The sequence below is a fragment of the Cricetulus griseus genome, chromosome 2 (genome assembly GCF_003668045.3).
Source record: "Cricetulus griseus strain 17A/GY chromosome 2, alternate assembly CriGri-PICRH-1.0, whole genome shotgun sequence".
Lineage (NCBI taxonomy): Eukaryota > Metazoa > Chordata > Mammalia > Rodentia > Cricetidae > Cricetulus > Cricetulus griseus.
Genome location: NC_048595.1, coordinates 297,015,286 through 297,039,523, shown reverse-complemented (window position 1 = coordinate 297,039,523; position 24,238 = coordinate 297,015,286). Strand labels below are relative to the sequence as shown.

The window sequence follows — 24,238 nt, the reverse complement described above, 5'->3', positions numbered from 1 at the left end:
CTGGGATGGAGGAGTTAGTGTTCTCTGTTGAAGGACATAAAGTGATACCAGCTGAATTTTAAGAAAATCATTTTATAAACTAAGAAAAGGAATTTATATTTCTTTAGTGTTTTCCCTTTGTATATACTTCATTTACTTTCTGGGATCCACAGGGGATGGGATGATCTTTAATTTGTCATTTTGCATTTTCATTTGCATATTTCTTTAGGATCCCATTTTTTTACTTCATATGAACCCAGCTGCCTTAAAAGCACATTATCTCTTGCTTGGTCCATTCAGTTTTTAAAAAATTGTCCCACCTCCAGCAGGCACCCACAGTTATTGCTGAATGTGTCCCTGGAAGCACTGTGGGAATTCTTGTCACCAGATCAATTGAAGACCACCTCTTATCTCTGTGGGAAAGCAATGCTGCCTACTTTTAATAAAGCTGAGTAGTCTTGGAAGCCCATTACTGATTACTGCATGAATAATTACCACACATTAATAGATTAAATGCATAATCTTAAAGACGAATTGTCAGATATCTTTGGTTACACAGGATAAAAGGAGTTGTTTGCAAATAACCTAAGTAGAACTTTAGATGAGCCATTGTAAAGAGGGAGATATAATTTAAATTTGGGGTAAAAATTTGTGGCAGCTAGCATACCATTTACTTTTCAATATCTTTCCCCAGAAAGATTCTCCTTATTTTTAATTTTGGTCACATGTCAAAAAAATCACCAAGCATTATGTGAGTGTAACCTGCTGAGAAGGGTTTTGAAGGAAACAGGCAACACATGGAAAACAGAGAATCTTTCCCCTTTTAGTCTCTTGCTTTTCTTCTGCTGTGTCACGCCTGACCCTCCCTGGCAACCCCTGCCCGCTCACCTCCATGTGCAAGGACTCTGGCTTCCCATCTGATGGCATGCAGCATCTGCACATCACTACAGGTGTTGGTCACATGGGTGGTCATTCCCCTTCTTAAAAGTTACATGTACTTGCTTACTTAGTTGGGGTGTGACATGTGCATGCCCTAGCAGTCGTGTGGAGGTCAGAAGACAACTTGTGGGAACTGGCTAGTCTCTTCCACTATGTGGGTTCTGTGGATTGGCTGTTAGGGTTGACAGCAAACCCTCTACCCACTGAGCTATCTCATATGTCCCACTTTGTTTTTTGTTGTTTTGTTTGGTATAAAATTTGATTTGTTTGTTATAGGAGTAACCGACCACTTTTTAAGATTATAATATCAACCCTCCCATGTACCTTCTCTGTTCACCAAATTCATGGCCTCTTTTTTCACTAATTGTTATTGCATGCATATGTGTATTCCTAAATATAACCTACTCCATCCATATAATGGTACTTATATGTATGTTTTCAGGGCTGACCATCTGGCACTGGACAACAGTTGGTGTGCCCTTCCCTTGGGAAGACCACCGCTCTAGCTTCCGCTTCCCTCAGTTGCCTGTCCTTTGTGTAGGGTTGAGGCTTTGTGAGCTCTTCCCATCCACTTTGCATGCCAATTGATGTCATTATTGATGTCCTTCTTCTTCAGCCTGAGTTTGGGTAGTCATGTTGGTAAGACTTTATGGATGTAGCTCCTGGTGCTACTAGGAGACACAATCTTACAGCGAACCCCCTCATCCTCTGGCTCTTACACACTTTCTGCCCCACCCCCTACAGTGTCCCCGAAGCCTTAGATTGAAGGAGTATTTCGTAGATGTACGAATGCCAAGAGTGGCATTCGGCTCCACGAGTCTGCATTTTGACTGGTTGTGGTTTTCTGTAGTGGTCTCCTCTGCTGGAGAAGTTTCCCCAATGAGGGGTGAAGACTACACTTATCTGTGGGTATAGTGACAGATGTTTATAGATTGTTAGGAATTGTGCTGGTTTAGTCAAGTAGTGGTTGTAGATCCTCCTCCAATAATGACTTCACTATCCCTGAGTAGCTGGCCAGGTTTCCAGTACCAGGCATGGCTTCTCTCTTGCTGATCAGGCCTTCAGTCCTATTACAGAACTGTTGGTTATCCCTAAGGTTTGTGTGCCACTGCTTCAGTCTGAGTGTTATTGTGCCATGCTGGTCATTGATGTGGGTCACACGTATCATAGCTGTGTGAGGCTGTTGGATGCTTCCCTCCCCTGGAAGCTTGCAAGATGCAAAAGTCTGTATGTTTGGGGAGTTTCTTTTATAGCCCTGGCCAACATCTCCAAAGAGGACTTCTCATGTCTAATGTTGGGGTTTTGTTAGGTGCACCATCAGCCCAGATGAGAGAAGTTCATTAAGACTATGTGTGTATATTCATACGAAGAATTATAAGCATTGTAGGTTTTTTTTAGTTAAGTAATAGTATGGTTTCTTGTGGCTTCTTCAGATACCCTTATTGTTACTTTACCCATCTCCTTCCTGCTTCCTTGTTTACCTCCTTCTCCTTTCCTAAAGAGCCTCCGCTTTCCTATTTCCCTGTAGCCAGCAGCCACCACCCCAGTCTTGACAACAGTCCCATTTTACCATTGAAAGAGAACATGCAGTGTTTGTTGTTCTGGGTCTGGAGTACGTTGCTCCATATGATCTTTTCTAGTTCCATCCATTTACCTGTAAAGCTCATGGTTTCATTCGTCTTCACAGCTGAATAGTATCCCATAGTATGTAAGTACTGCATTTGTTATGCACCTGTCAGTTGTGAGGTATTTACATTGTTTCTATTTCTTAGCATCTTGTTTTTTTTTTTTTTTTTAGGGGGGGACAAGTTCTCTCACTGGGACCTGGGACTTGCTGGATAGGATAGGCTCACTGGCAAATTGTCCCCAGAGTTCCTCCTGTTGCCACCTTGCCAGCCGTGGTGGGATGGCAGGCTTGTGCCACCACATCCACTTGTTTTATGTGGGTTGTAGGATTTGTGTTCAGGTCTTATGCTTTCACAGGAAACACTATGGATGGAAACATCTCTCAGCCCTATGGAATGGTTCTAGGTTTTGTTCATTGGTTTGTTTGTTTAGGGCATTATGTTGTTTTGATGGAAACAACTGTGTGCAGTGTATGTGTCTTACTGTGGTTAATCACTAATTTAAATGTTTCATACCAAAAGCAGAAAGGGAAAACATTCTTATATTTAAATTGGTTTATTTTAAAACTAAGACAGACCCTTTGAGTAATAGTTGGATAACAACTCTCCCTAAATCTTAATTACAAAACTTTCTATAAGGTATAGTGAAATCTTAGCTAAACATGTGACCTTTTTCACTACATCTTTTGCCTAAAATATTTGCAATACAAAGTATATTCTGAAAAAAGTCACACTTATGAGCTGGTTAATAGCCAGATGTTGCTTCAGCAGATTTAGGAAGTAATGAGAAAGATACGAATGATGTTAGTATTCATTTAGACATAATTTTCTTTGTGCAACAGCACAGTCAGTCTTTGGCTCCTTCACTCCAGTTGTCATCATGGACATCACCACCTCTTGACACTTTCAGAGACTAAATGAGGACAAGTGGTTTGAGCCAGTGCATTGCTTAGGTGAGGAAGTAGTGACAGAACGAAAAGACCCTGCTGGGATTTGTACTGAGATGGATGCTTATGTAGATGTGGTTGTATCTCTTCCGGTTTCTGGCCCTTTATAGATGACTAGAACTACCAGGAAAGAAGATGATCTAGAGTTCTACAAGTGACCTTGAAACTTTAACAGACATTGTCCATTCAGAATGTGAAACACTCTTGTCTTCTGACTCTAAATGGGAACTCAGATTTCCACTTGGAGTGGGTGTAAAGGTTGCAGTTGTGCACACAGGGACTAACAGAGACTGAAGCGTAAACTCCATTCCTCTTCCCTGCAGTGTCAGCTGGAATTGGTGGGCCCTGAGATGTTTTACTGTTGAACCCAAGCTATAAGCTAACAACCACAATTGGCTGGAGTGGACACAGGATATGAAACCCTGACATGGTGTATTATTTGTGTAATAGAAATATCTAGAGATAAAACAGTTCTAAATCACTTTTGGAAAATATGCAGGAGTGGCCTAGGATGATGGGTTCTTTTGCATTTGACCCTATTTGACATGAAATGCTCTTTAACAAAAGCACATTCCTTTCCACTGTACATGTTAAATTTCTCTGGAAGTAAACAAGTGTCTGTTTTCTTTCCCAGAATGAAACCAAGTGTCATTCCTAAATGCCATTGTTGAAATCTGAAATAAGAAGGTGCAACTAATACATTTTATTTCAATACTCAATCAAAAAGACCATTGACAACCTGTGTAAAGTGAGGAGAAACTGCCTTTGGAGTTGTTTCTTAGAAAAGTTTTCTGAAATTATAACATGAAGCATGTATGATAGAAGAAGATAGCTGGCTTTGGCACTTTCACAGAACATACTGATCTTTTAACAACAACAAAAAATGCCTTCTATACCCTCACACAATTCTTTACCAGCAGTCAATTGCCAGCCATTATATAAATGCTATGTCATATTTTTTAGTATGTATACAAATATACTGCATAAAATAGGTAACTAGGAGCTGGAGAGATGGCTCAGCATCGGTAGCACCTGCTGTTCTTCAAGAGGACCCTGGTTTGTCCCTAGCACCTGTGATGACTGCTTATAACTTGACTTTCAGAGGATCTGAAGCTGCCTTCTGTCTTCCACAGGCAGCCCCACACATATCACACACTGAATAAAACAAAACAACAGAAAACAGGTAACTGCAGTTGGGTACTGTTAGTTACATTTTCACAAGAACAAAACAATTATTAAACAGATGTGAAAGATCATGTTCCCTTACCTGAAAGTAAGATGGTTTTCCATACTAAGTTATAATCGTCAAATGGATCTAAAAACCATCTGGACATTTCTTTCTGTGCGACATCTACACCATGCCTGTAATCTCAGTTCTAGGGAGCAAAGACAGGCAGATTTGGAGGCTTGCTGCTCAGGCAGTGTAGCCAAACAGAGTTCCAGGTCAGTGAGAGAGCCTATTTCAAAAACTTAGGTGGAAAAGAAATTGAAGAAGACATCCTAATGTCAATCCCTGGCTTCCAGATCCAGAAGAGCCATGTGTACCTGCATGCATGTGTGCGCGCACGCACACACACACACACACACACACACACACACACACTGACTCACAGTATGCTGAAGGTAATGAACTTGTGTTTACTTTTCAACATTATCTTGTAACATTATCAACAGAAAGCTCTTAAAATTTCAAGCCCTGCTTATGAAATCCATCCCTGCCTACTATCCACTTGATATTTACAGTCAGTTCTAATTCATTGACTTAACTCAAATAATAGACTATCAAGTGTGTTTAAGCCATGCTTCTATTTTTCAAATGTTCTGTTTATCTTGAAATAGTTTAAACCCTAAAATTGTAACTCAAATTGCAATGCCAGTTTGAATTCCTTGTTAATTGGTCTCTACAAATATATCTAGCATGCCTTAATTATGGAAGCTGACCCTTTTGGTAGATGATATGGTTACACTGGCTGGGAACGTTGTGGCAAATAAGGGAAGACACGGTGAACAGATGATGTTTGCTGGGAGGAGCAGAATGCTCTCAAGCTGTCTCCTTGCTCCTGGTGTGGGTATGGCTGGGCAAATCACAGTGCCAACCCATGGGCTCAACTGGCAGTGTTTGGTTCATGAGACCGAGGAAATACCAGCCTCCGGAAACATCTCTGAGTTTAGAAGGACCTCTTTTCTTCCTAGGAGAAGAAGCATTTTGCTTGGATTTAAAGAGGTTGAAGAATCTAACAAATTGGACATTTTAGAGAAGATGATATACTTGTGATAAATGTTATGAAAGTAGATGTTACATGAGTACATTATTAGGCATAAAACAGTGTTTGCCTCATGTCATTTCTTTCTGGAAGGGGCAATTTTGTGGTTCCCGCTGATCCTGGGATCCTCTATTACTAGAATTCCTCCTCTGCCCTCCTCATTTCAGGCACCATGGTGGTGGTGGTCAGTGGAACTGAAGGTTGTTGTGTGGGTTCATGGTCTCCTTACATGGTAGAAATTATAACCACTGTTTCACCACCCCACAAGTCCTGTGTCACTTGTGATCCCATCCGGTGCTGTCTTGGTGCATTAGAACAATAGCTGGAAAGCTCAGCAAAGTCTCCCTAGAGAGTCAGTCTGGTGAGCTTCAGTGTGAACTCAAGGGCATCACAGTTCACAGCCTATCTCAGAGAAGGCATTGCTTTTATGTAATAAACGTGGCATGAGCATGTCATCACCGTTCACAAAAGGTGCTCTCCTCCCCTTCGAGGTTTGAACAGCTTGTTGTTTGCTTCTGCTGTTTCCATTTCTAGTGTGGGGAAGCCTGACCAAGACAATTGTGAGTTTAGTCATGAAGAACAATGGAGCTGTTTCCCTGAGAGGAACATGGCAGAGGTGGCAGTATTTCAAGCCAATCTAGAGGGCACGTGCTTTGTTATAAAAACACAAGGCAAAGTCTGTATTTCAGTTCCTTGGTCTTTAGGAAACCTAAACTAACAAATGTTGGTCTGATTTGTAAATTGTTGGGTCCAAAGGTAGATTTTGAACTCTTTCTGTTTCTCAGCTGCCGTGAGGAGTTTCTGAAGCCGTGCCCACTGTCTCCCTGGTGTGGTTCTCAGAGCAGCCCAGCTAGTCATGGTTGGTGGCACTCCACTTAGAACACGCTGGTAACTGGGCAGCGTTATCTTGATTTTGTTTACCTTTCTCACCTTTCAGGAACAACTGTGCCAGCCCACAGAGCCATCCTGGTGGCACGATGTGAAGTGATGGCCGCCATGTTTAATGGCAATTACATGGAAGCCAAGAGTGTCCTGATCCCAGTTTATGGCGTTTCCAAAGAGACTTTCTTGTCATTTTTAGAATACTTATACACAGACTCTTGTTGCCCAGGTACGCAATATGCATGCTATAAGATAATATCTCATGATTCTTTCTTGTCACTCACTTTGATAGTTTGCATTCTATGAACTGTGTTTTGTTTAAGGTCTATCAGTTGATGTCATGGGATCTGCTAAGCAGTTAGGAGGTGATGTAGGCAGAGCATCGCATTTCCAGTTAGTTCAATGGTCAGGGGCTCATGCTAACGTCAGGCTATTGATTACTCTAGATACCTGAGAATAGAGGCATTTAGGGAACCTAGTGGATGCTCTCATTTTAGAGTTTTGGAGCACCTCCTCTAACAAGGAAAGGACTAGACAATAGCTTTTGTGGTCCTCACATCTAGTTGAATGTTTTCGAGACTTTTGATACTGTGAGCCTCCTGATCTGAGGATGTGGGCGTTTAAAGGCTGCTACTGACTTTCAAAACCAGACTCCCCTAAAAACTTTGCCAGGATGCTTAGGATCTATTTGTATAACTAACCAAAGGCTATCTTTGGCCATCACACATTAGTAATGTTAATAATAATAATGTGTATCAGCTACACAGTCCTTTCGACTAGGCACAGAAGCCCCTTGGAGTGTTTTATCCCATTCTGCCACCAGGTGGCGCCCTCCTCAAACACAGCTGGAATGAGCACCACATACACTGGTGACCTAGGAGATGAGGCCTTGTTCACAAAAGCCAGCAACCCTAGGGAAATGAAAACCATACCTTTCAGATCATACCCCCCTTTTGGCCTCCATGCTTTAATTTTTAGATTAGGAAATTTTCCTACATTTGTTGTTTAAATAAAATTGAATAATTCCTAAATGAAAGGACAGGGTTTCCAAAGAGAAAATTACTTCTATAGTCAAAGTGTCTCAGTATCCCAGTTAGTCGTGTTTTGGAGTTGTTACTGCCAGTATTAATAAGGTCTGGCTTGTTATTTTTGTTTGGTGAAAATGAAGGCATTGGCTCTTAGTGGAAATAAATACTATTTTCTCAATACTGGAAATTTGAATAATTAATAAAAACTTTGACCACTAGTTTTTTTGTTTTTTGGTTTTTTGTTTTTTTTGGCTTGTTTGTTTTCTTTTAAAGATGTACCAAGCTTGATGGCACACACCTTTAATACTAGAACTCAGGAGGCAGGAGTAGTTGAATCTCTCAATTTGAGGCCAGCCTGATCTACACAGTGAGTTCAGGACTGCTAGGGCTACATAGAACCTATCTCAAAAAGCCTAAATAAATAAGTGAATAAATAAATAAATAAATATACAAGTGTACTATTGCATTAGCACAAATCAAGGTGGTATCTCTAAATTGCTTTAGTGATTGCATTATATAGTAGCACACTCAAATTTTTAAAGTCCAATTTCCTGTTTCAATGTTTTACTAAAAGGCTTATTCATAATAAAAGTTATAAATTTACTGTTCTTGTTTCATTTCTGTTGCTGTGATAAAATACTCTAATAGGGAGTAACTTATGGGAGAAAGCATCTATTTTAGATAACAATTCCAGGTCGAAGTCCATATTCCAGGTGGTAGGAAGCTGGGGCAGTTAGTCATATCATATCCTTGGTCAAGAGCAGAGGGAAATAATTGTATTCATCCCTTCTGCTCAGCTCACTTTCCTACTCTAATACAGTCCAGAACAAGCCTCGGGAATGGCACTGCCCACAGTGGGCAGGTCTTCCCACAGACATGCTAACAGGCTAGCCTCATCTAGACGATCCCTCATTGAGACTATCCTCACATGATTCTAGATTATGTCAATTTGACAATTGCAACTGGGCCAGCACTCTACACCTGAGCCATATGCACAGTCCACACCTAACACAAAACTTAACTGTGTGATTTCCAGGGGTGGACAAGAGGGAAAGTGGGGAGTGACTGTCTGACACTCACAAGGCTCAGTCTAGGAAGATGAATGGTGCTCCGGAGAATAAAGAGTGGTGATGAGTAATCCCTGCACCAAGGAAGGTAGAGAGAGAGAATCCCCAGAGCAATCCCCAGAGCAGGCTGGCTAGCCAAACTAAACTGTTAAAGACCCTGTCTCGGTGTACAAAGTGGTGAGCGATGGAGGAAGACACCCAGCATCAACCCTGGGCCTCCACACACAAATAGATACCACATGCATGCACGCACATATAGATACCATATGCATGCACACACACACGGATACCATATGATTATACACACAGATAATATGTAGTCACACACACAGATACCATATGCATACATAAAGAGATATCGTAGGCATGCAAGCGCATGCGCGCGCGCGCGCAAGCGCACACACACACACACACACACACACACACACACACACACACATTTAAAATTCTAGGTTTTGTGTTTATTGTGCCCCAAGCCTGGGCACTAAAGCAAAGAAAGAAAAGTTAGGAGTGGAGATGTAGCTCAAATGGTAATGTGCTTGCCTAACATGCAGAAAGTCCTGGATTTGATCCACAATACAGTATATTGAGCAAGACTGTACACACCTGTGAATTCAGCACTCAAAGATAGAGGCAGAAAGGTCAGAAGTTGAAGGTCGTTCTTGACTACATAAGGAGTTGAAGGCTAGCCTGGGATATGTGAGACCCTGGAGTGGGCACGGATGGAGGAAGAGGAAAAGATGAGATTTAGAGTAGCTAACAGAAAAATTTAGCCTTATCACACACACTTGGGAGGCAGAGGTAGACAGATTTCTTGGAGCTCAAGGCAAGCCTGGTCTACACAGTGAGTTCCAGCCCAGCCAGAGTTACACAGTAAGGTCCTGTCTCAAAAAAAAGAAAAAAAAATTAGCTAGCTCTCTGTTGGTTAAGGGCAGCTACTGGAATTCTTCTCTAGAGAGCTGGGGATGGGATTCTCTTTGGAAATTAAAGTTTTGTTTTGTTTTTTTTTCCGAGACAGGGTTTCCTTGTGGCTTTGGAGGCTGTCCTGGAAACTAGACCAAGCTGGTCTCGAACTCACAGAGATCTGCCTGCCTCTGCCTCCCCAGTGCTGGGATTAAAGGCATGCGCCACCAATGCCCGGCTGAGTGTGAAAGCTTTAATGGATTATTTAATATGTAATACAAGTTAGGAATGTGCTAATGGGACTCTTTCTAGGAATTCTAGTCCACACTGAAGGATAACTGCCTGCATGAGTGTGCACGAATGCTCGTGTGTTTGTGTGTGTGTGTGTGTGTGTGTGTGTGTGTGTGTGTGTGTGTGTGTTGATTGGGAGTTTTGTTGCTACTGCTGCTGTTGTAGCTCTCACTAGGCTGGAACTCAGTGTATAGATTAGACTTCCTTCAGCCTCACAGAGCACCACTACCTCAGCTTTCCCAAGTGCAGGAAGTAAAGTGTGCACCAGCTACCCCCAGCTCGTGCTGTGCATGTTTGAATTTTGTTCCCGAAAGCAGTAGTCTAATAATCCATCTTCTCTCACTTCCTCCTCCCAGCTGGCATTTTCCAGGCCATGTGTCTTTTGATCTGTGCTGAGATGTACCAAGTCTCCAGACTGCAGCATATCTGTGAGCTCTTCATCATCACACAGTTGCAAAGCATGCCCAGCAGGGAGCTAGCCTCCATGAACCTGGACATCGTGGACCTGCTCAAAAAGGCCAAGGTGGCTAGCCCTGTGTGTAGGGTGGGAGTGGGGAGGGGGAGTTAGAAGGGGAGGGGGCCTCTTTGGATTAAAATACACTTATACTCCTTGGTTTTCTGTGTTTTAACAGCTATGTCAAGACTAGTATTCCTTTCAAGGTTTGATTTCAGGAGGCTCTAGTTTCTGTGCACCAGTTTTTATGATGAAGTAATTCTGAAGCATTCACTGGGTTAGAAATCACGTCTACATAATTTTTTCTTGTAGTGGTCATAATCCCAGTTACTTGTGGCTGTGCTCTGAACATTAGCATTACAGGAAATAGAATTTTCCTTCCAAAAGATCATTTCTCAGCATGACTGAAAGGAACATGGCAGGATTAGTCTATGTATACGGAATGACATAGTTATGGGAACTATTTACTTCCTCATTCACTGATTCATTTCATGAGCATGGTTTCAAATCTCTTGGTAGCATTGGTTGAGTTTGCTGCCATGTCTTGCTGTGTTAGGTGTAGCTGGAGGTTTCTTATCTTACCCAGTTCCGCAGCCACTTTAAACATAACCACTCAGGGGCTTAATATTAGTTACAAATGGTTCCGCCTATTAGCTCAGCCTTATTATTAACTAGCTCTTATACCTTAAATAAACCCATTTCTATTACCCTATATTTTACCAAGAGGCTTGTGGCTTGTTACCTCACATCTTGCTTACCGGGTGGCTGCTGGAGTCTCCCAGACTCCACCTTCTTTTTCCCTATATCTTTGCTTGGATTTCCCACCTAGCTACATTCTGCTTTGCCATAGGCCAAAACAGATTCTTTATTAACCAATGGTAATAAAACATTCTCACAGCATACAGAGGGGAATCCCACATCATCTCCCCTTTTCTGTCTAATTAAAAAGGTTTTAACTTTAATATTGTAAAATTACATATAACAAAACAGTTATCAAGTAAGAATTATAATATTTAGTCTATTTGCATTTGACAAAATTAAAGAAAAGACTCTATCATCTATCCTATCTTGTCCCGACCTGCAGGACATCATCCTGGGGCAAGAGAGTCAGGGATAGAGAATGGGGACAAGAGACGCAGAAAGAACGACCACAAGACAGGATTCTGATCAAGTGGCAAACTTTACTTTTTTCTCAGGCTAGCTTATATAGTCGGCAGAGCAGGATATGGGGAGGGGTAGAATGGGTTGTTTGTGAACCAGGTGTTAGTGTAGGCAGGATGTTAGGAAGCCACAAAGAGGATGTTTGGCAGGGTAAAGAGTTCATGAGTAAGAGGTCCAGGGAGGGGTTGCCTAGGTGACTGAGCCTGTGGGTGGAGGACTGGGTCAAGTTGTTTCTTTTCTTGAGCTGAGGTTCTAAGGAGCTGCTATGTAAAGGTTAATATACAACTATGTGGCCTGCCAAGCATGGCCTAGGATCTCATGCCCAGCCCTGAGATTTGGCTCCCAACATATTCCCCCTTCCTTGTATAAAAAGAAGTGGCAATTTTTTTCAGCAGAGGGGGATAGAGGCCTGGCCCCCAATTGGAGAATCTATGGTGATTTTATAAAGGACATTTTTTCTCTGACCTCGGGGACGGCTTCTCGGAGCCATCTGAAAGGCAGGACCGTCCGGATGCCTTTTGTGGGGGTGGGGAAGCTTTAGGACATCGACCCCATTGTGCGCAGGCATATTCCTCAGAAGACAAGGTCTCCTTGCGGTACCATCCAGGTCTGCACCTCTGAAGCTGGCCGTGGGGAAGTGGGTTAGTATTGGACCAGAACAGGCTTAGTGGCAGAGTCCACTTGTTGCTTGACAAAGGCCACAAGTCAATTAAAGCCCAAAGGCCGGAGGAAAATAATAAGAGGAGCCCTATCAAAGGTCCAAGGAGGGAAGGGAGGAGGGTGGTTAACCATGGGGAAGTAGTAGGAACGGGTAGAAGGGAGCAAAAAGCAGTAACAGGAGGTTATTTTGCCATATGAGTGAAGCCAGCCAAGCCAATTGTTGAGTCAGTGTCATCGAGGTCATTTTCAGGGGAGTTTAGAATGTGTTGATCGGGACATTGGACAGCAGTGTCGGAGACATAGGACTGTCGTTCTTTCTGCGTCTCTTGTCTCCATTCTCTATCCCTGACTCTCTTGCCCCAGGTTGCCGTCCTGTAGGTCGGGACAACTGGCGCCTGGATAGAGTTGGGGATCTGGGAACTTTAGTGCTCATTAGAGGGATGGGCCTGTCCATGCAGTAAGGCATCCACGACAAGGTTGATTGTGAGCCTCGGTTGGAGGAAGACCCAGCAGCCTGCCCAGCGCTTTCAGTTCATGAGCACCACTTATGTGGAAAAGTTGAGTAATGGGACAAGCATTTAGCAAGGAAGACATTTCTTTCTGGGATCACAGAATCCCTCAAGATGCAGGGAACTTGGGTTAAGAAAACAACTGATAAAATTAGCAAGGAAGATTACATCTTTCTGAGATCAAAGAATCCCTCAAGGCTGGAGAAACTCAGGTTAAAAAGAAAGTAACAAACAAAAAAAGTTCTTCCTCCATATCCCAATTTCCTGTCACTCTGTTGTTGTCTGTGCCACATCACTGGTGTCTTAGAGATGACCAGTTTCAGTGGTCCCTCACTTCTACCCTTGCTCTGTTAGCTACATTAGAGTGTGAACTTAGTTCCTGACTTTTCTTGTGAGCTTCTAGATACTTCTCCCATATTTAATACCTCTAGTTCTATAGCATTTGGTTTACCTTTTTTAATGACTTTATCTTTTTTAAAGCCTTTGTCTTATTTTATTGATTTATTTTTCAGTTTAAAACCCTTATCATAGGATAGCACATGTATTTCTCAAGTCCTAATTTTAGTTTTTGTGTTGTTGGTTTGATTTTTGAAACGGAGTCTCACTCTATATCCTTGTTTGGCCTCAAAATTCCTATGTAGACCAGGCTGCCCTTAAACCAAAGACAACCTCCTGCCCTGCTTCCTGAGTGCTGGGGTTAATGGCATAGGCCACCATGCCAGGTCAAAATCCTAATTTTACAATGGGGTGCTTTCTATTTCTTGCCAAGATACCTTTGTGTGTGTGTGTGTGTGTGTGTGTGTGTGTGTGTATATATATATATATATATATATATATATATATATATGTATGTCTTAGGCCTACATTTGAAGCACGTTGTCATAGCCAGCTTCCCCCCCTCGTCTTTCCAAGCCATAACACTTAGGCTACATCCTAGTCAGTTGTCTAGCAGCTTCCATTAACATAGCTTTCGGCACTTACTTTATCCCTTGACATGTCTTCATCTGCTGAAAGATAGAGAAGAAATTACCCAAATATGATATGAAATTTGACTATGAAGTCCCTTCCAGTTCACAACTTCTGTGTACTGAGAAGAATAGGTAACTGTGAATCTATATGTCAAAATGTTATTTTAATTTAAAATACAAATTTGGGTGTTTCATCCTTGGATTAGTTCTGTAAGATATGAAATTAAAACTCTTTCCAATAAGCATTATGTAATTTTTAAGTGTTCTTAAAAGAGAAACAGCCTAGAAGACCATCCGGGAGGGATGGATAAACCTAATGTTGCATATATGTACATGGAATGTTATTCGGCCTTTCAAAGGAATGGTGCTTTTCTATAAATAACAATGTGAATGACCTTTGGAAGAAGCTATGTTAAATGAAATATGATAAAGAAGGACAAGTATTATATGATTTCTCTTATATCAGGTACTACTATAGTTAGATTTCTAGTGACAGAAAGTAAAACAGTACAACCACGGCCCCCAGGAATTAAAGGGAGTTATTTGTATTAAACAAATATAAGTTTTATTTTGGATGATGGAATCATCTGGAAATGGATAAGGGTACTGTAGGCACAGCCATATGAATATACTTAGTGCCACTAAACTGTCCACATAAAATAGTAAGTCTAAGTATATACTGCAATGACAGTAACAGAGAACTCTACCAAAGTCGCCTATTATCAAGTTACTATAATCCAGATTGATGGTTGGCTAGACCAGTGAATGTCTGGGTTGACCCCAGGAGATTATGTTAGAACCCAGAGTGTTCTCAGTCCCCCTCTATTAGCAGCTCTTGGAACGCAGTAGAAGAATTTTTCCCACTTTTTATTTAAATTAGAAACACGATTGTTTTACATGTCAATACCAGTTCCCTCTCCCTCCCTTCCTCCTGTGACCCCAATAACACCCTACCTATCCCATACCATTTCTGCTCCCCAGGGAGGGTGAGGCCTTCCATGGGGTTGGGGGTGGGGGTCTTCAGAGTCTGTCATATCCTTTGGGATAGGGTCTATGCCCTCCCCTGTATGTCTAGGCTGAGGGAGTATCCCTCTATGTGGAATGGGCTCCCAAAGTCCATTCCTATGCTAGAGATAAGTACTGATTTACTACAAGAAGCCCCATAGATTTCTGAGGCCTCCTCACTGACACCCAGGTACATGGGGTCTGGATCAGTGCTAATGCTGGTTTCCCAGCTATCAGTTTGGGGACCATGAACAAGCTCCCTCTTGTTCAGGCCAGTTGTTTCTGTGGGTTTCATCAGCCTGGTCTTGACCCCTTTGCTCATCACTCCTCCCTCTCTGTAACTGGATTCCAGTTCAGTTCAGTGTTTAGCTGTGGGTATCTGCTTCTACTTCCATCAGCTTCTGGATGAAGACTCTAGGATGGCATATAAGTTAGTCATCAGTCTCATTAACGGGAGGGCATTTAAGGTAGCCTCTCCTCTGTTGCTTAGATGGTTAGTTGGTGTCATCCTTGTACAACTCCAGACATTTCCCTAGTGCCTGATTTCTTTTTTAAACCTATAATGGCTCCCTCTATTATGGTATCTCTTATCTTGCTCTCCTCTATTCTTCCTCTGATTCAACCTTCCTGCTCCCTCATGTCCTCTTCACCCCTCCTCTTCTCCCCTTCTCATTCTCCTAGCTCCCTCTCCCCTCCCCACCATGCTCCCAATTTGCTCAGGAGATCTTGTCCCTTTCCCCTTCTCCAGGGGAACATGAATGTCTCTCTTAGAGTCCTCCTTGTTTCCTAGCCTCTCTGGCAGTGTGGATTGTAGGCTGGTAATCCTTTGCTCTATGTCTAAAATCCATACCATGTTTGTCTTTTTGTGACTGGGTTGCCTCACTCAGACTGGTTTCTTCTAGTTCTATCCATTTGCCTGCAAATTTCAAGATTCCATTGTTTTTTTCTGCTGAGTAGAACTCCATTGTGTAATTGTACCACATTTTCTCTATCCATTCTTCAGTTGAGGGGCATCTAGGTTGCTTCCAGGTTCTGGCTATTACAAATAATGCTGCTGTGAACATCATTGAACAGATTGTTGTATGAATGTGCTTCTTTTGGGTATATGCCTAAGAGTGGAATTGCTGGATCTGATTCCCATTTTCCTAAGGAATCACCATACTGATTTCCAAAATGGCTATACAAGTTGGTACTCCCACTGGCAGTGGAGGAGTGTTCCTCTTTCTCCACATCCTCTCCATCATAAACTATCATTGGTGTTTTGTTTTGTTTTGTTTTGTTTTGTTGTTTTGTTGTTTTGGTTTTTTTTGTTTGTTTGTTTTTTCGAGACAGGGTTTCTCTGCATTGTTTTGGAGGCTGTCCTGGAACTCACTCTGTAGACCAGACTGGCCTGGAAGTCACAAATATCCACCTGCCTCTGCCTCCTGAGTGCTGGGATTAAAAGTATGAGCCACCAACGACTGCTTGTTCTTGATTTCAGCCATTCTGACAGGAGTAAGATGGTATCTCAGAGTTGTTTTGATTTGCATTTCCCTGATGGCTAAGGATGTTGAGCACTTTCTTAAGTGTCTTTTAGCCATTTTAGATTCCTCTATTGAGAATTCTCTATTTACTTCTGTACCCCACTTTTTAATTGGATTATTTGGTGCTGACATCAAACTAAATGGAGAGAAACTCAACGAGATTCCTCTAAAATCAGGATCTAGACAAGGCTGTCCACTCTCTCCATATCTCTTCAATATTGTACTTGAAGTTCTAGCTAGAGCAATAAGACAACAAAAGGAGATCAAGAGGATACAAATTGGAAAAGAAGAAGTCAAACTTTCACTATTTGCAGATGATATGATAGTTTACATATGTGACCCAAAAAACTCTACCAGGGAGCTCCTACAACTGATAAACACTTTCAGTAAAGTGGCAGGATACAAAGTTAACTCAAAAAAATCAGTAGCCCTACCATATACAGGTGATAAATGGGCTGAGAAAGAAATCAGAGAAACATCACCCTTTACAATAGCCACAAACAACATAAAATATCTTGGGGTAATGCTAACCAAACAAGTGGAAGACCTGTATAGCAAGAACTTTGAGTCTTTAAAGAAATAAATTAAAGAAGATATCAGAAAATGGAAAGATCTCCCATGCTCTTGGATAGGTAGCATCAACATAGTAACAATGGCAATTTTGCCAAAAGCAGTCTACAGATTAAATGCAATCCCCATCAAAATCCCAATACAATTCTTCAGAGACCTTAAAAGAACAATACTCAACTTTATATGGAGAAACAAAAGACCCAGGATAGCCAAAACAACCCTGTACAATAAAGGAACTTCTAGAGGCATCACCATCCCTGACTTCAAGCTCTATTGTAGAGCTATAGTCCTGAAAACAGCTTTGGTATTGGCACAAAAATAGACAGGTAGACCAATGGAATTGAATTGAAAACCCTGATATTAACCCACATACCTACAAACACCTGATTTTTGACAAAGAAGCTAAAGTTATACAATGGAATAAAGAAAGTATCTTCACTATCGCCATGCACAAAACTTACGTCCAAATGGATCAAAGACCTCAACAGAAATCCAGCCACACTGAACCTCTTAGAAGAGAAAGTGGGACTACCCTTGAAGAAATTGGTACAGAGAAGAAAAAAAAGAAAAGAAATTGGTACAGGAGACTGCTTCCTGAACATTACACCAGTAGCACAGACACGGAGATTAACAATTGATAAATGGGACCTCCTGAAACTGAGAAGCTTCTGTAAGGCAAAGGACACAATCAGGAAGACAAAACAGCAGCCCACAGACTGGGAAAAGATATTCACCAACCCCACATCCAACAGAGGGCTGATCTCCAAAATTTACAAAGAACTCAAGAAGCAGTACAAGAGTTGTGAAGACAATCCAACTCCATGTGGCAGTGATCCTAGGAGCAAATGCTCAGCACTGACTGAAATATGAGTGTGGTTTGTGACAATTGTGACCGTGTAGTAAAAGTTTACATTGAAGAATTAAGAACCTCAGTGTTCCTTGGGTGCAGGCGCAGCCCTGTTGCTCTGGCATACTAGCTCTGTTCTGGTGACCTGACTCTTTTGCTGGATGAGCTATCCTCCTCAGTATTTGTTGATAGTGCTCCACCCTCCTGTCCGGGGCCACAGTTACCAAACACTACAGCATGACAGACACATACCCGAGGGTGTGGACTCTGGGTTTCTCTAGACCATTGTCTCAGCCTGATCAGAACAGATGTATAATATTGTTTCCCTTTTCATCTTTCTTGCAGTTTCACCATTCTGACTGCCTTTCAACTTGGCTGCTTCATTTCATCGCCACCAACTACCTCATATTCAGCCAAAAGCCAGAATTTCAAGACCTTTCAGGTAGACTGCTGATTTCTGGTTTGAAAAGAAAATGTTAGGACCTTTGTTTGAGGTTTGAGGTATAATTAATTTAAAACGTTGCTTTAACATAACAGCATAAATGTAACATTATACATTTCCTTTCAGTCCTGCTGTGTAATTGAGGACATGTTGACTTACCATCACTTGTGTTGCATAAGTGGTCTGACCTTTCTTACGTGAACAGTTTTCTAATGATTATTTTATAGTACTCATTCATTTTTAATTGTCTTTTTTTCTGGTAGGAGAGTTAGAGTGGCAAAGTGTGTCCTCAGGATCTACTTGGCTGTGATAGATAAGACCTTAGTTTTAGCTACTTAGTCAGGAGAAAAATTAAACAGTATGGTATGTTTAAACTTTTTTCCTTTCATACAAATACAAATATTATTATTAATAATTTGTCATCTTTAATACTTAGAGAATCCGTATGTATATATCTTCATAGGACCAAATATTATGTTTCTTGCAAACCGGGAGTAATTACACTGTGATTTTTAAGGTGAATGATAAGGATTAAAATGAATCAGCCAGGCATGGTAGTACAATTTATAATCTCTTCACTTGGAAGGCAGAGGACATGGTGGTGCAGTTTATATATAATCCCTGCACTTGGAAGGCAGGGGCCATGGTGGTGCAGTTTATAATCCTGCACTTGGAAGACAAAGGCAATAAGAGCCTGAGTCCAAGGCCAATCTTGGCCAAATAGCCAATAATCACACGGTGACATTCCTGGAACTGAATGATAGGAAAGCAAATAAAGGTGGAGTATTCCTCAGAGTAGGCAGTCAGATGAACAGCATTGGTGCAGAACAAAAGTGAGTAATGGACAATGATGTGAAAGAATGCCAAGTCACGGACAGAGCTCTCCATGGAGATGTCTGAGGGCCTTCTGGGGTGGCATGTAGAGAGTAGGGGGTGAGTGAGGTCAGCGCAGGGAGGTTAGAACAGAGAATGAAAAGGCTGAATCTACAGCTCTCAGGCTCCTCTTGTCTTCAGTGTCGTGTCTTAGTGCCAATGACAAGACGTAAAGAATCCCTTGGCCTCCTTCTGCTCCACATACTGTCATGGACACACGGAATCCAGGATTCTTTCAGTTAGTTTTTCACAGATGTTTTTGGCAGATTCAGCCAGTTTACAATGTGCCTGTTGTCAGCCTGTCCCCTAGCATGGCACTCAGCTATTAAGGCAGTAGTATAATACAGTGAAAGCAAGGTCAATGGCAGGTAGCATTCACTCTCTACATTTTGCAAGAAAAAAAAAAAAAACTGGGCTTATTCGTAAAGAGAAGGTGTGCTCTGCTTGCACCCGGTACGAAGGGCATTAGGCTGTTTCCTTCAGATGTTAATTGAGCTGCATTTTGGCACTACAGCTACTGTAACTGTATCACCTTAGGTAACCACCATTGTCAAAGAATAAGATTATTTTCTCTCCACTCTTATATGGATGTATGATCTACCTGGAGTGTAATTACAGCCTTTCAAGAAAGGCTGTATAGATAATTTCTGTTATTAGTGTTATTAGCCATTACTTATACAATTGCCTGTATAATATGCAAATCATAGTTGCAGGATGTCCTCTGAGGGGCCATATAAGACACGAGTGTCATGGCAGGGATCAGTTTTTTGCTTGGGTGGAAACAGAGTTCATCTCTTTGGCACCTGTGGTATGGTTCTGCTTAGTAGAAGAAAAAACCCTCTGGGTATCACAGAATTATGAAATACACTAAATCAGTAGTTATGAACTGCCAACCTCTGACTCCAGTCAAGTATCTGGGTTTATGTTTTCAACCACCATTTATATAGTACTTTTTATATAGACTTCCATTTAATATCTCCAGGGCATTTAATATCTCCAGATACCCTGGGTCTACCTTCCTCCTGGGAAAGCCTGGAGCTAGGTAGTGGCTGCCCACTAAAGGATACATATGCTGCCCAGCAAAGGGGATATGGTCTCTCCAAAGGGCTGGAGTCTTCTCTCCTTTCAGTGGTAGCTTTGTACCTAGCCCCCTTCCCATTGGCTGGGTTTGGAAGTCTCTGCCATACTCTTTACAGCTTCCTTGTGGAACTGTTCACTGTGAGCTTTTGAAGCACTCCAAATATCGCTAGAACCCTATCAACTGTTTTCTCTTGACAACATTCCTTTTCTTTTTTTTTTTTTCTTCTCAAAACGGGGTTTGTGTGTCTTGGGTTGACTCATGCTTTGCTTTATAGCCAAGGTTTGAACTCCTAACCTTCTGGCCTCTGACTCCCAAGTGCCTGGGGAATTTTTTCTTCTTTAAAGTTATTTAGAAATCAGAAAGTAAAGATGGAAAGATCTCATGTTATGGCAAGCCTTCCAACACAGCTAAGTAGCTCCTTCTGCCTTAGGTTTGTACACATGAGATTCTTAAGAATACAAACAGCAACACACAGGACAATTTGACTCTTGGTGTTTGTGGATTCCCTTTTCTCATGATTGGTTTAATTTAGCTGAGTATTATGTTTTATTTTTTGAAGCAATTGTTTGATTCCTGTTTTTACTGGATGCCAGAGCTCATCTGTTACCACTTTTTTTCTGGAGTTCTGTATTTTTTTCTTTTGAGATAGGGTCTTGCTCAGTAACCCTTGCTGTCTTGGAATCCTCTGTGTTGAACAGGCTGGCCTCAAACTCACAAAAATCTACTTTCCTCTACCTCCCAAGTGCTGGGATTAAAGGTGTGTGCTACCATGCTCAGTTTGGAGTTCTGTCTTTAGGAAATCACCTCAGTCACCTTTGCTCCCTTGTGAGACAACTGATCTCCCTGAGCAGGTAGCTTTTTAAAAACTGTCTTTTAGTTCCTGTAACAGGGATCTTGTTAACCCACATGCCCATGAAGTTAAACAGCCAGATAAGTATGAAATGCAAGTGCACACGGAAGGAAGAGATCCCTAATCCTTAAGTGTTTAAAGTACTAGGCGTGTCGGAGGCAGGATGAAGCCTGGGCCCTCAACAATGGGATTCATAAATGTTGACTAAAGAGCTTTGGTAGACCTCCCTCCAATTAGTGGAGGCAACTTTACAGGAAATGGGAAGGCAGAGAATCCTAGCCCAACGAATCATAGATTTGTAGACTCTGTGTGTAGCTAAGCTTAGGGTAAGGGCCTGGACTGCAATGCAGGTTTCTATGAAAGTGGGTCCAGAGTGCACAGTGTACAGGGAGGCTAGAGGAGCAAGCCTGAAGCCCAGGAACTTACAATATGGCAGACACTGGAGCATAGGTAATAACATCGGGAATCAATAGTTCAGCTGGTGACTGTCACTGGATGGGAAGTTGAGTCAGGAAGACCTTATAGAGTTTGAAAGGTCAAGTTATCCACAAAGAAAAAAATGAATTTGTTATCTCCAGTAAAAACAAAAGTTTTATTCAAAGAAGTCAAGTACTACTTGGTGGAACAGTGCATGTCATCATAAATTGCATAGTAGTATAAATCCTGATGGCTTCTTTTATCCAAATTCTAAGTGATTCTGGAAGGTTATGGGAAGGATGTGGAATATAACAGAGTGAACTGCTCTGTCACATAGTGGTCAAACATTTGTATTTTATCCTGACAAAAAATAAGGCATATGCAATTAACTTTTTTCTCCTTAAAATTTTAGTGGAAGAACGAAGTTTTGTTGAGAAGCACAGATGGCCATCAAACATGTACCTGAAGCAGCTGGCGGAGTATAGGAAGTATATCCACTCTCGGAAATGCCGCTGTTTAGTCATGTGACCTGCGCTTTTGTATACATACACTTTTTTATTATTATGAAGAATGGGTACCTCTGGGTTCCAGTAAAATTCTTATAACTAAATCGGTATGGTATTTTAAAAAGTCACCATACAGCTTCTTATTGCCTATCTTTGAAGGACTGTGGCAGTCTTAAAAGGAAGCACAGTCTACAGACTTCAGTGCTTCCCCTAGAATGTAAGACTGTTGGACAGTGGCTTCTCCTCTAGGTTGCCCCATTGCTCTAATAACACTAAGACCTCTGGTAGTTAAGAGATGTTTAATTTTTTGAAAAAAAATCATCTAGGCTACATACAAAAATTTCATTATGTCTGACTGATTGCTCTGCTAAAATAAGGGCCATTCAAAAGCCAGGTGTAACTGGAATTCGGGGGAGTGCTAACCAGTGGGGCATGAAGTTGTGGGAATAGAAATTTGCCATGTAACAGTTATATACCAGTTGGTTCCAGTCCAGTAAAAGTGTTTGAATCAATCAATCAATATAATGAGGAACAACTGCTGCATCTGGACTATCTAACCGCATCTGCTCGTTAATCAGCCACAAACCTAATCAGGGATAGTAGTTACTTCCATGGAACCTTCTGGATTCTGCAGGCTCCCACACTTAGAAAGGTCTGGCACTTGGTTTAGTGCTCTGCTAGTACAGCTGTTAAATTCTTACAAATGTTTGGAGAAGGGCCTCATATTTTTACTTTGCACTGGCTTCCCAAAATTATATATATTTCCTATCAGGGAAGATGCAGTTTCTTTCCTTCCTTCCTTCCTTCCTTCCTTCCTTCCTTCCTTCGTTCCTTCTTTCTTTTCCAGACAGGGTTTCGCTGTACAACAGCCCTGGCTGTCCTTGAACTCACGTTGTAGACTAGGCCAGCCTTGAACCTACAGAAATCTGCCTGCCATTGCCTCTGGAGTGCTGCCACCCTGCCTGGCTGAAAATGCTTTTTTCTTATTCAAACTTCACTCCTAAGAGTGAGAAACAGAAGAGTTGCAGATGCCAGGAGAGCAGAGTGGAGATTCCCTCCTTTGGGGAGGCTTGTACCTAGCCTCCACAGTGACCTCTCCTGACAGTAAGAAATGCTTTTTCTTGGCTTTGGGACACTAGCTCACTTCTGGCTCTATCCCGGAAGAGCAAAAACTTGATCAATATGTGAAGCCAGGAAGTTGATAGGAGTGACTGAGTAGCCTGACTATAATACACAGTTACAAAGACAATCACAGGGAAAGATGCTTTGTAGAGACTTGGCTACAAAAGCTTAAGAGTTCTTTCATTTAACTTTATCTGTTAAGATTAGGATGTCGGTGGCTTGAATTGACTTCTTTCCAAGGACTGAAAGGATATCTGGTGTGAAATATCAAAGCCACCTAGGAAGGTAAAAGAAAGGATGTAAATCAAAGACCTGCTAGATGTAGAGACAGTTGGCTGGGAAAGCTGAGTTAGTTATTTCATATCACATGTTGGCAGAAATGATTCTGCAGGATGCACAAAAGCTTAGGCAAGGAAAAAGCCTATCACTGTTTAGTGTTAGCATCGTGGGCATCTGGAATTTAGTACTGGGATATACTTTTCTAATTTCCAGTGATTTTAATATGCATATTTTCTCCAACTTTTCAAAAGTTTGATTCAACAGTCTTTCCTGTAGTGTTAGGATTACATGCAAAAAGCCCTTTTGTGTGTACCAGTACTGTCAAAATAATGGGAAAGAATTCTTTTAGCTAGAATCCCAAGAAAGCTCATATTAATTGTGCTGTGTCAGTGAAGATTATTGGAATGAATTTTGGTTTTGTATTTTAATCACTTGAATTATTCAACTATTGGCACATCCCATTTGGTGGCTTAGCATTGTAAAGAACAGAATATAGCAATACCTAGAAGTTCCTTTGCAATTTTAGATCACATGGTAGCCTTTTGATACTCAGAAGCATATGCTCACCCTCTGTGCTAATCACAGCATTTAAAATTCCAAACTTTTAGGAAATTGAAAAATAGGAGTTGAAAAACAAAACATTTTCCTGGAAATAGTATTTTAACATTTAAATAGATCATAACTGGTTCCTCTAGGGTGTTTCTCCTGAGTAGGAGCTGAGTTTGGAAATGGGTGGTCTAGAGTGTTTATTGTGGAAGTTCTTCACTACCTGTGAGAGTGACTGGGGCAGCTGTGTGTCAGAATATAAATGCGTACTTAAGCACATTTGAATACAGACCCCTCAGCACTGTTGAATCTACTCATCTGGAAGTGGTGAAAATTTTCAAATACTTAAAATGATCATGGCTAAATTAGTGTTGGTTTTGAGGGTTGTTTTCTAATCAAAGGATTATTTCTAGATGACTTTATGCTTTGTTGCAAAATTTCTGCTTCAATATATTTACCAAGTATCTTAGTTAGAGAGCATACTGTGTAGTAGAACTAAG

General features: G+C 41.4%; 1 protein-coding gene across 1 annotated transcript in view; it reads left to right on the top strand.

Moving 5' to 3' along the window:
- Positions 1–23,798, top strand: part of Rhobtb3 (Rho related BTB domain containing 3) — a 58,030-nt gene extending 34,232 nt beyond the window's left edge. Inside the window, exons 9-12 of the mRNA XM_027401848.2 lie at positions 6,692–6,865; positions 10,282–10,448; positions 17,968–18,064; positions 21,698–23,798. Coding sequence (XP_027257649.1) covers positions 6,692–6,865; positions 10,282–10,448; positions 17,968–18,064; positions 21,698–21,813 — 554 coding nt within the window. The 3' untranslated portion in view covers positions 21,814–23,798. The remainder of the gene's footprint in view (positions 1–6,691; positions 6,866–10,281; positions 10,449–17,967; positions 18,065–21,697) is intronic.
- Positions 23,799–24,238: the final 440 nt, after the last annotated feature.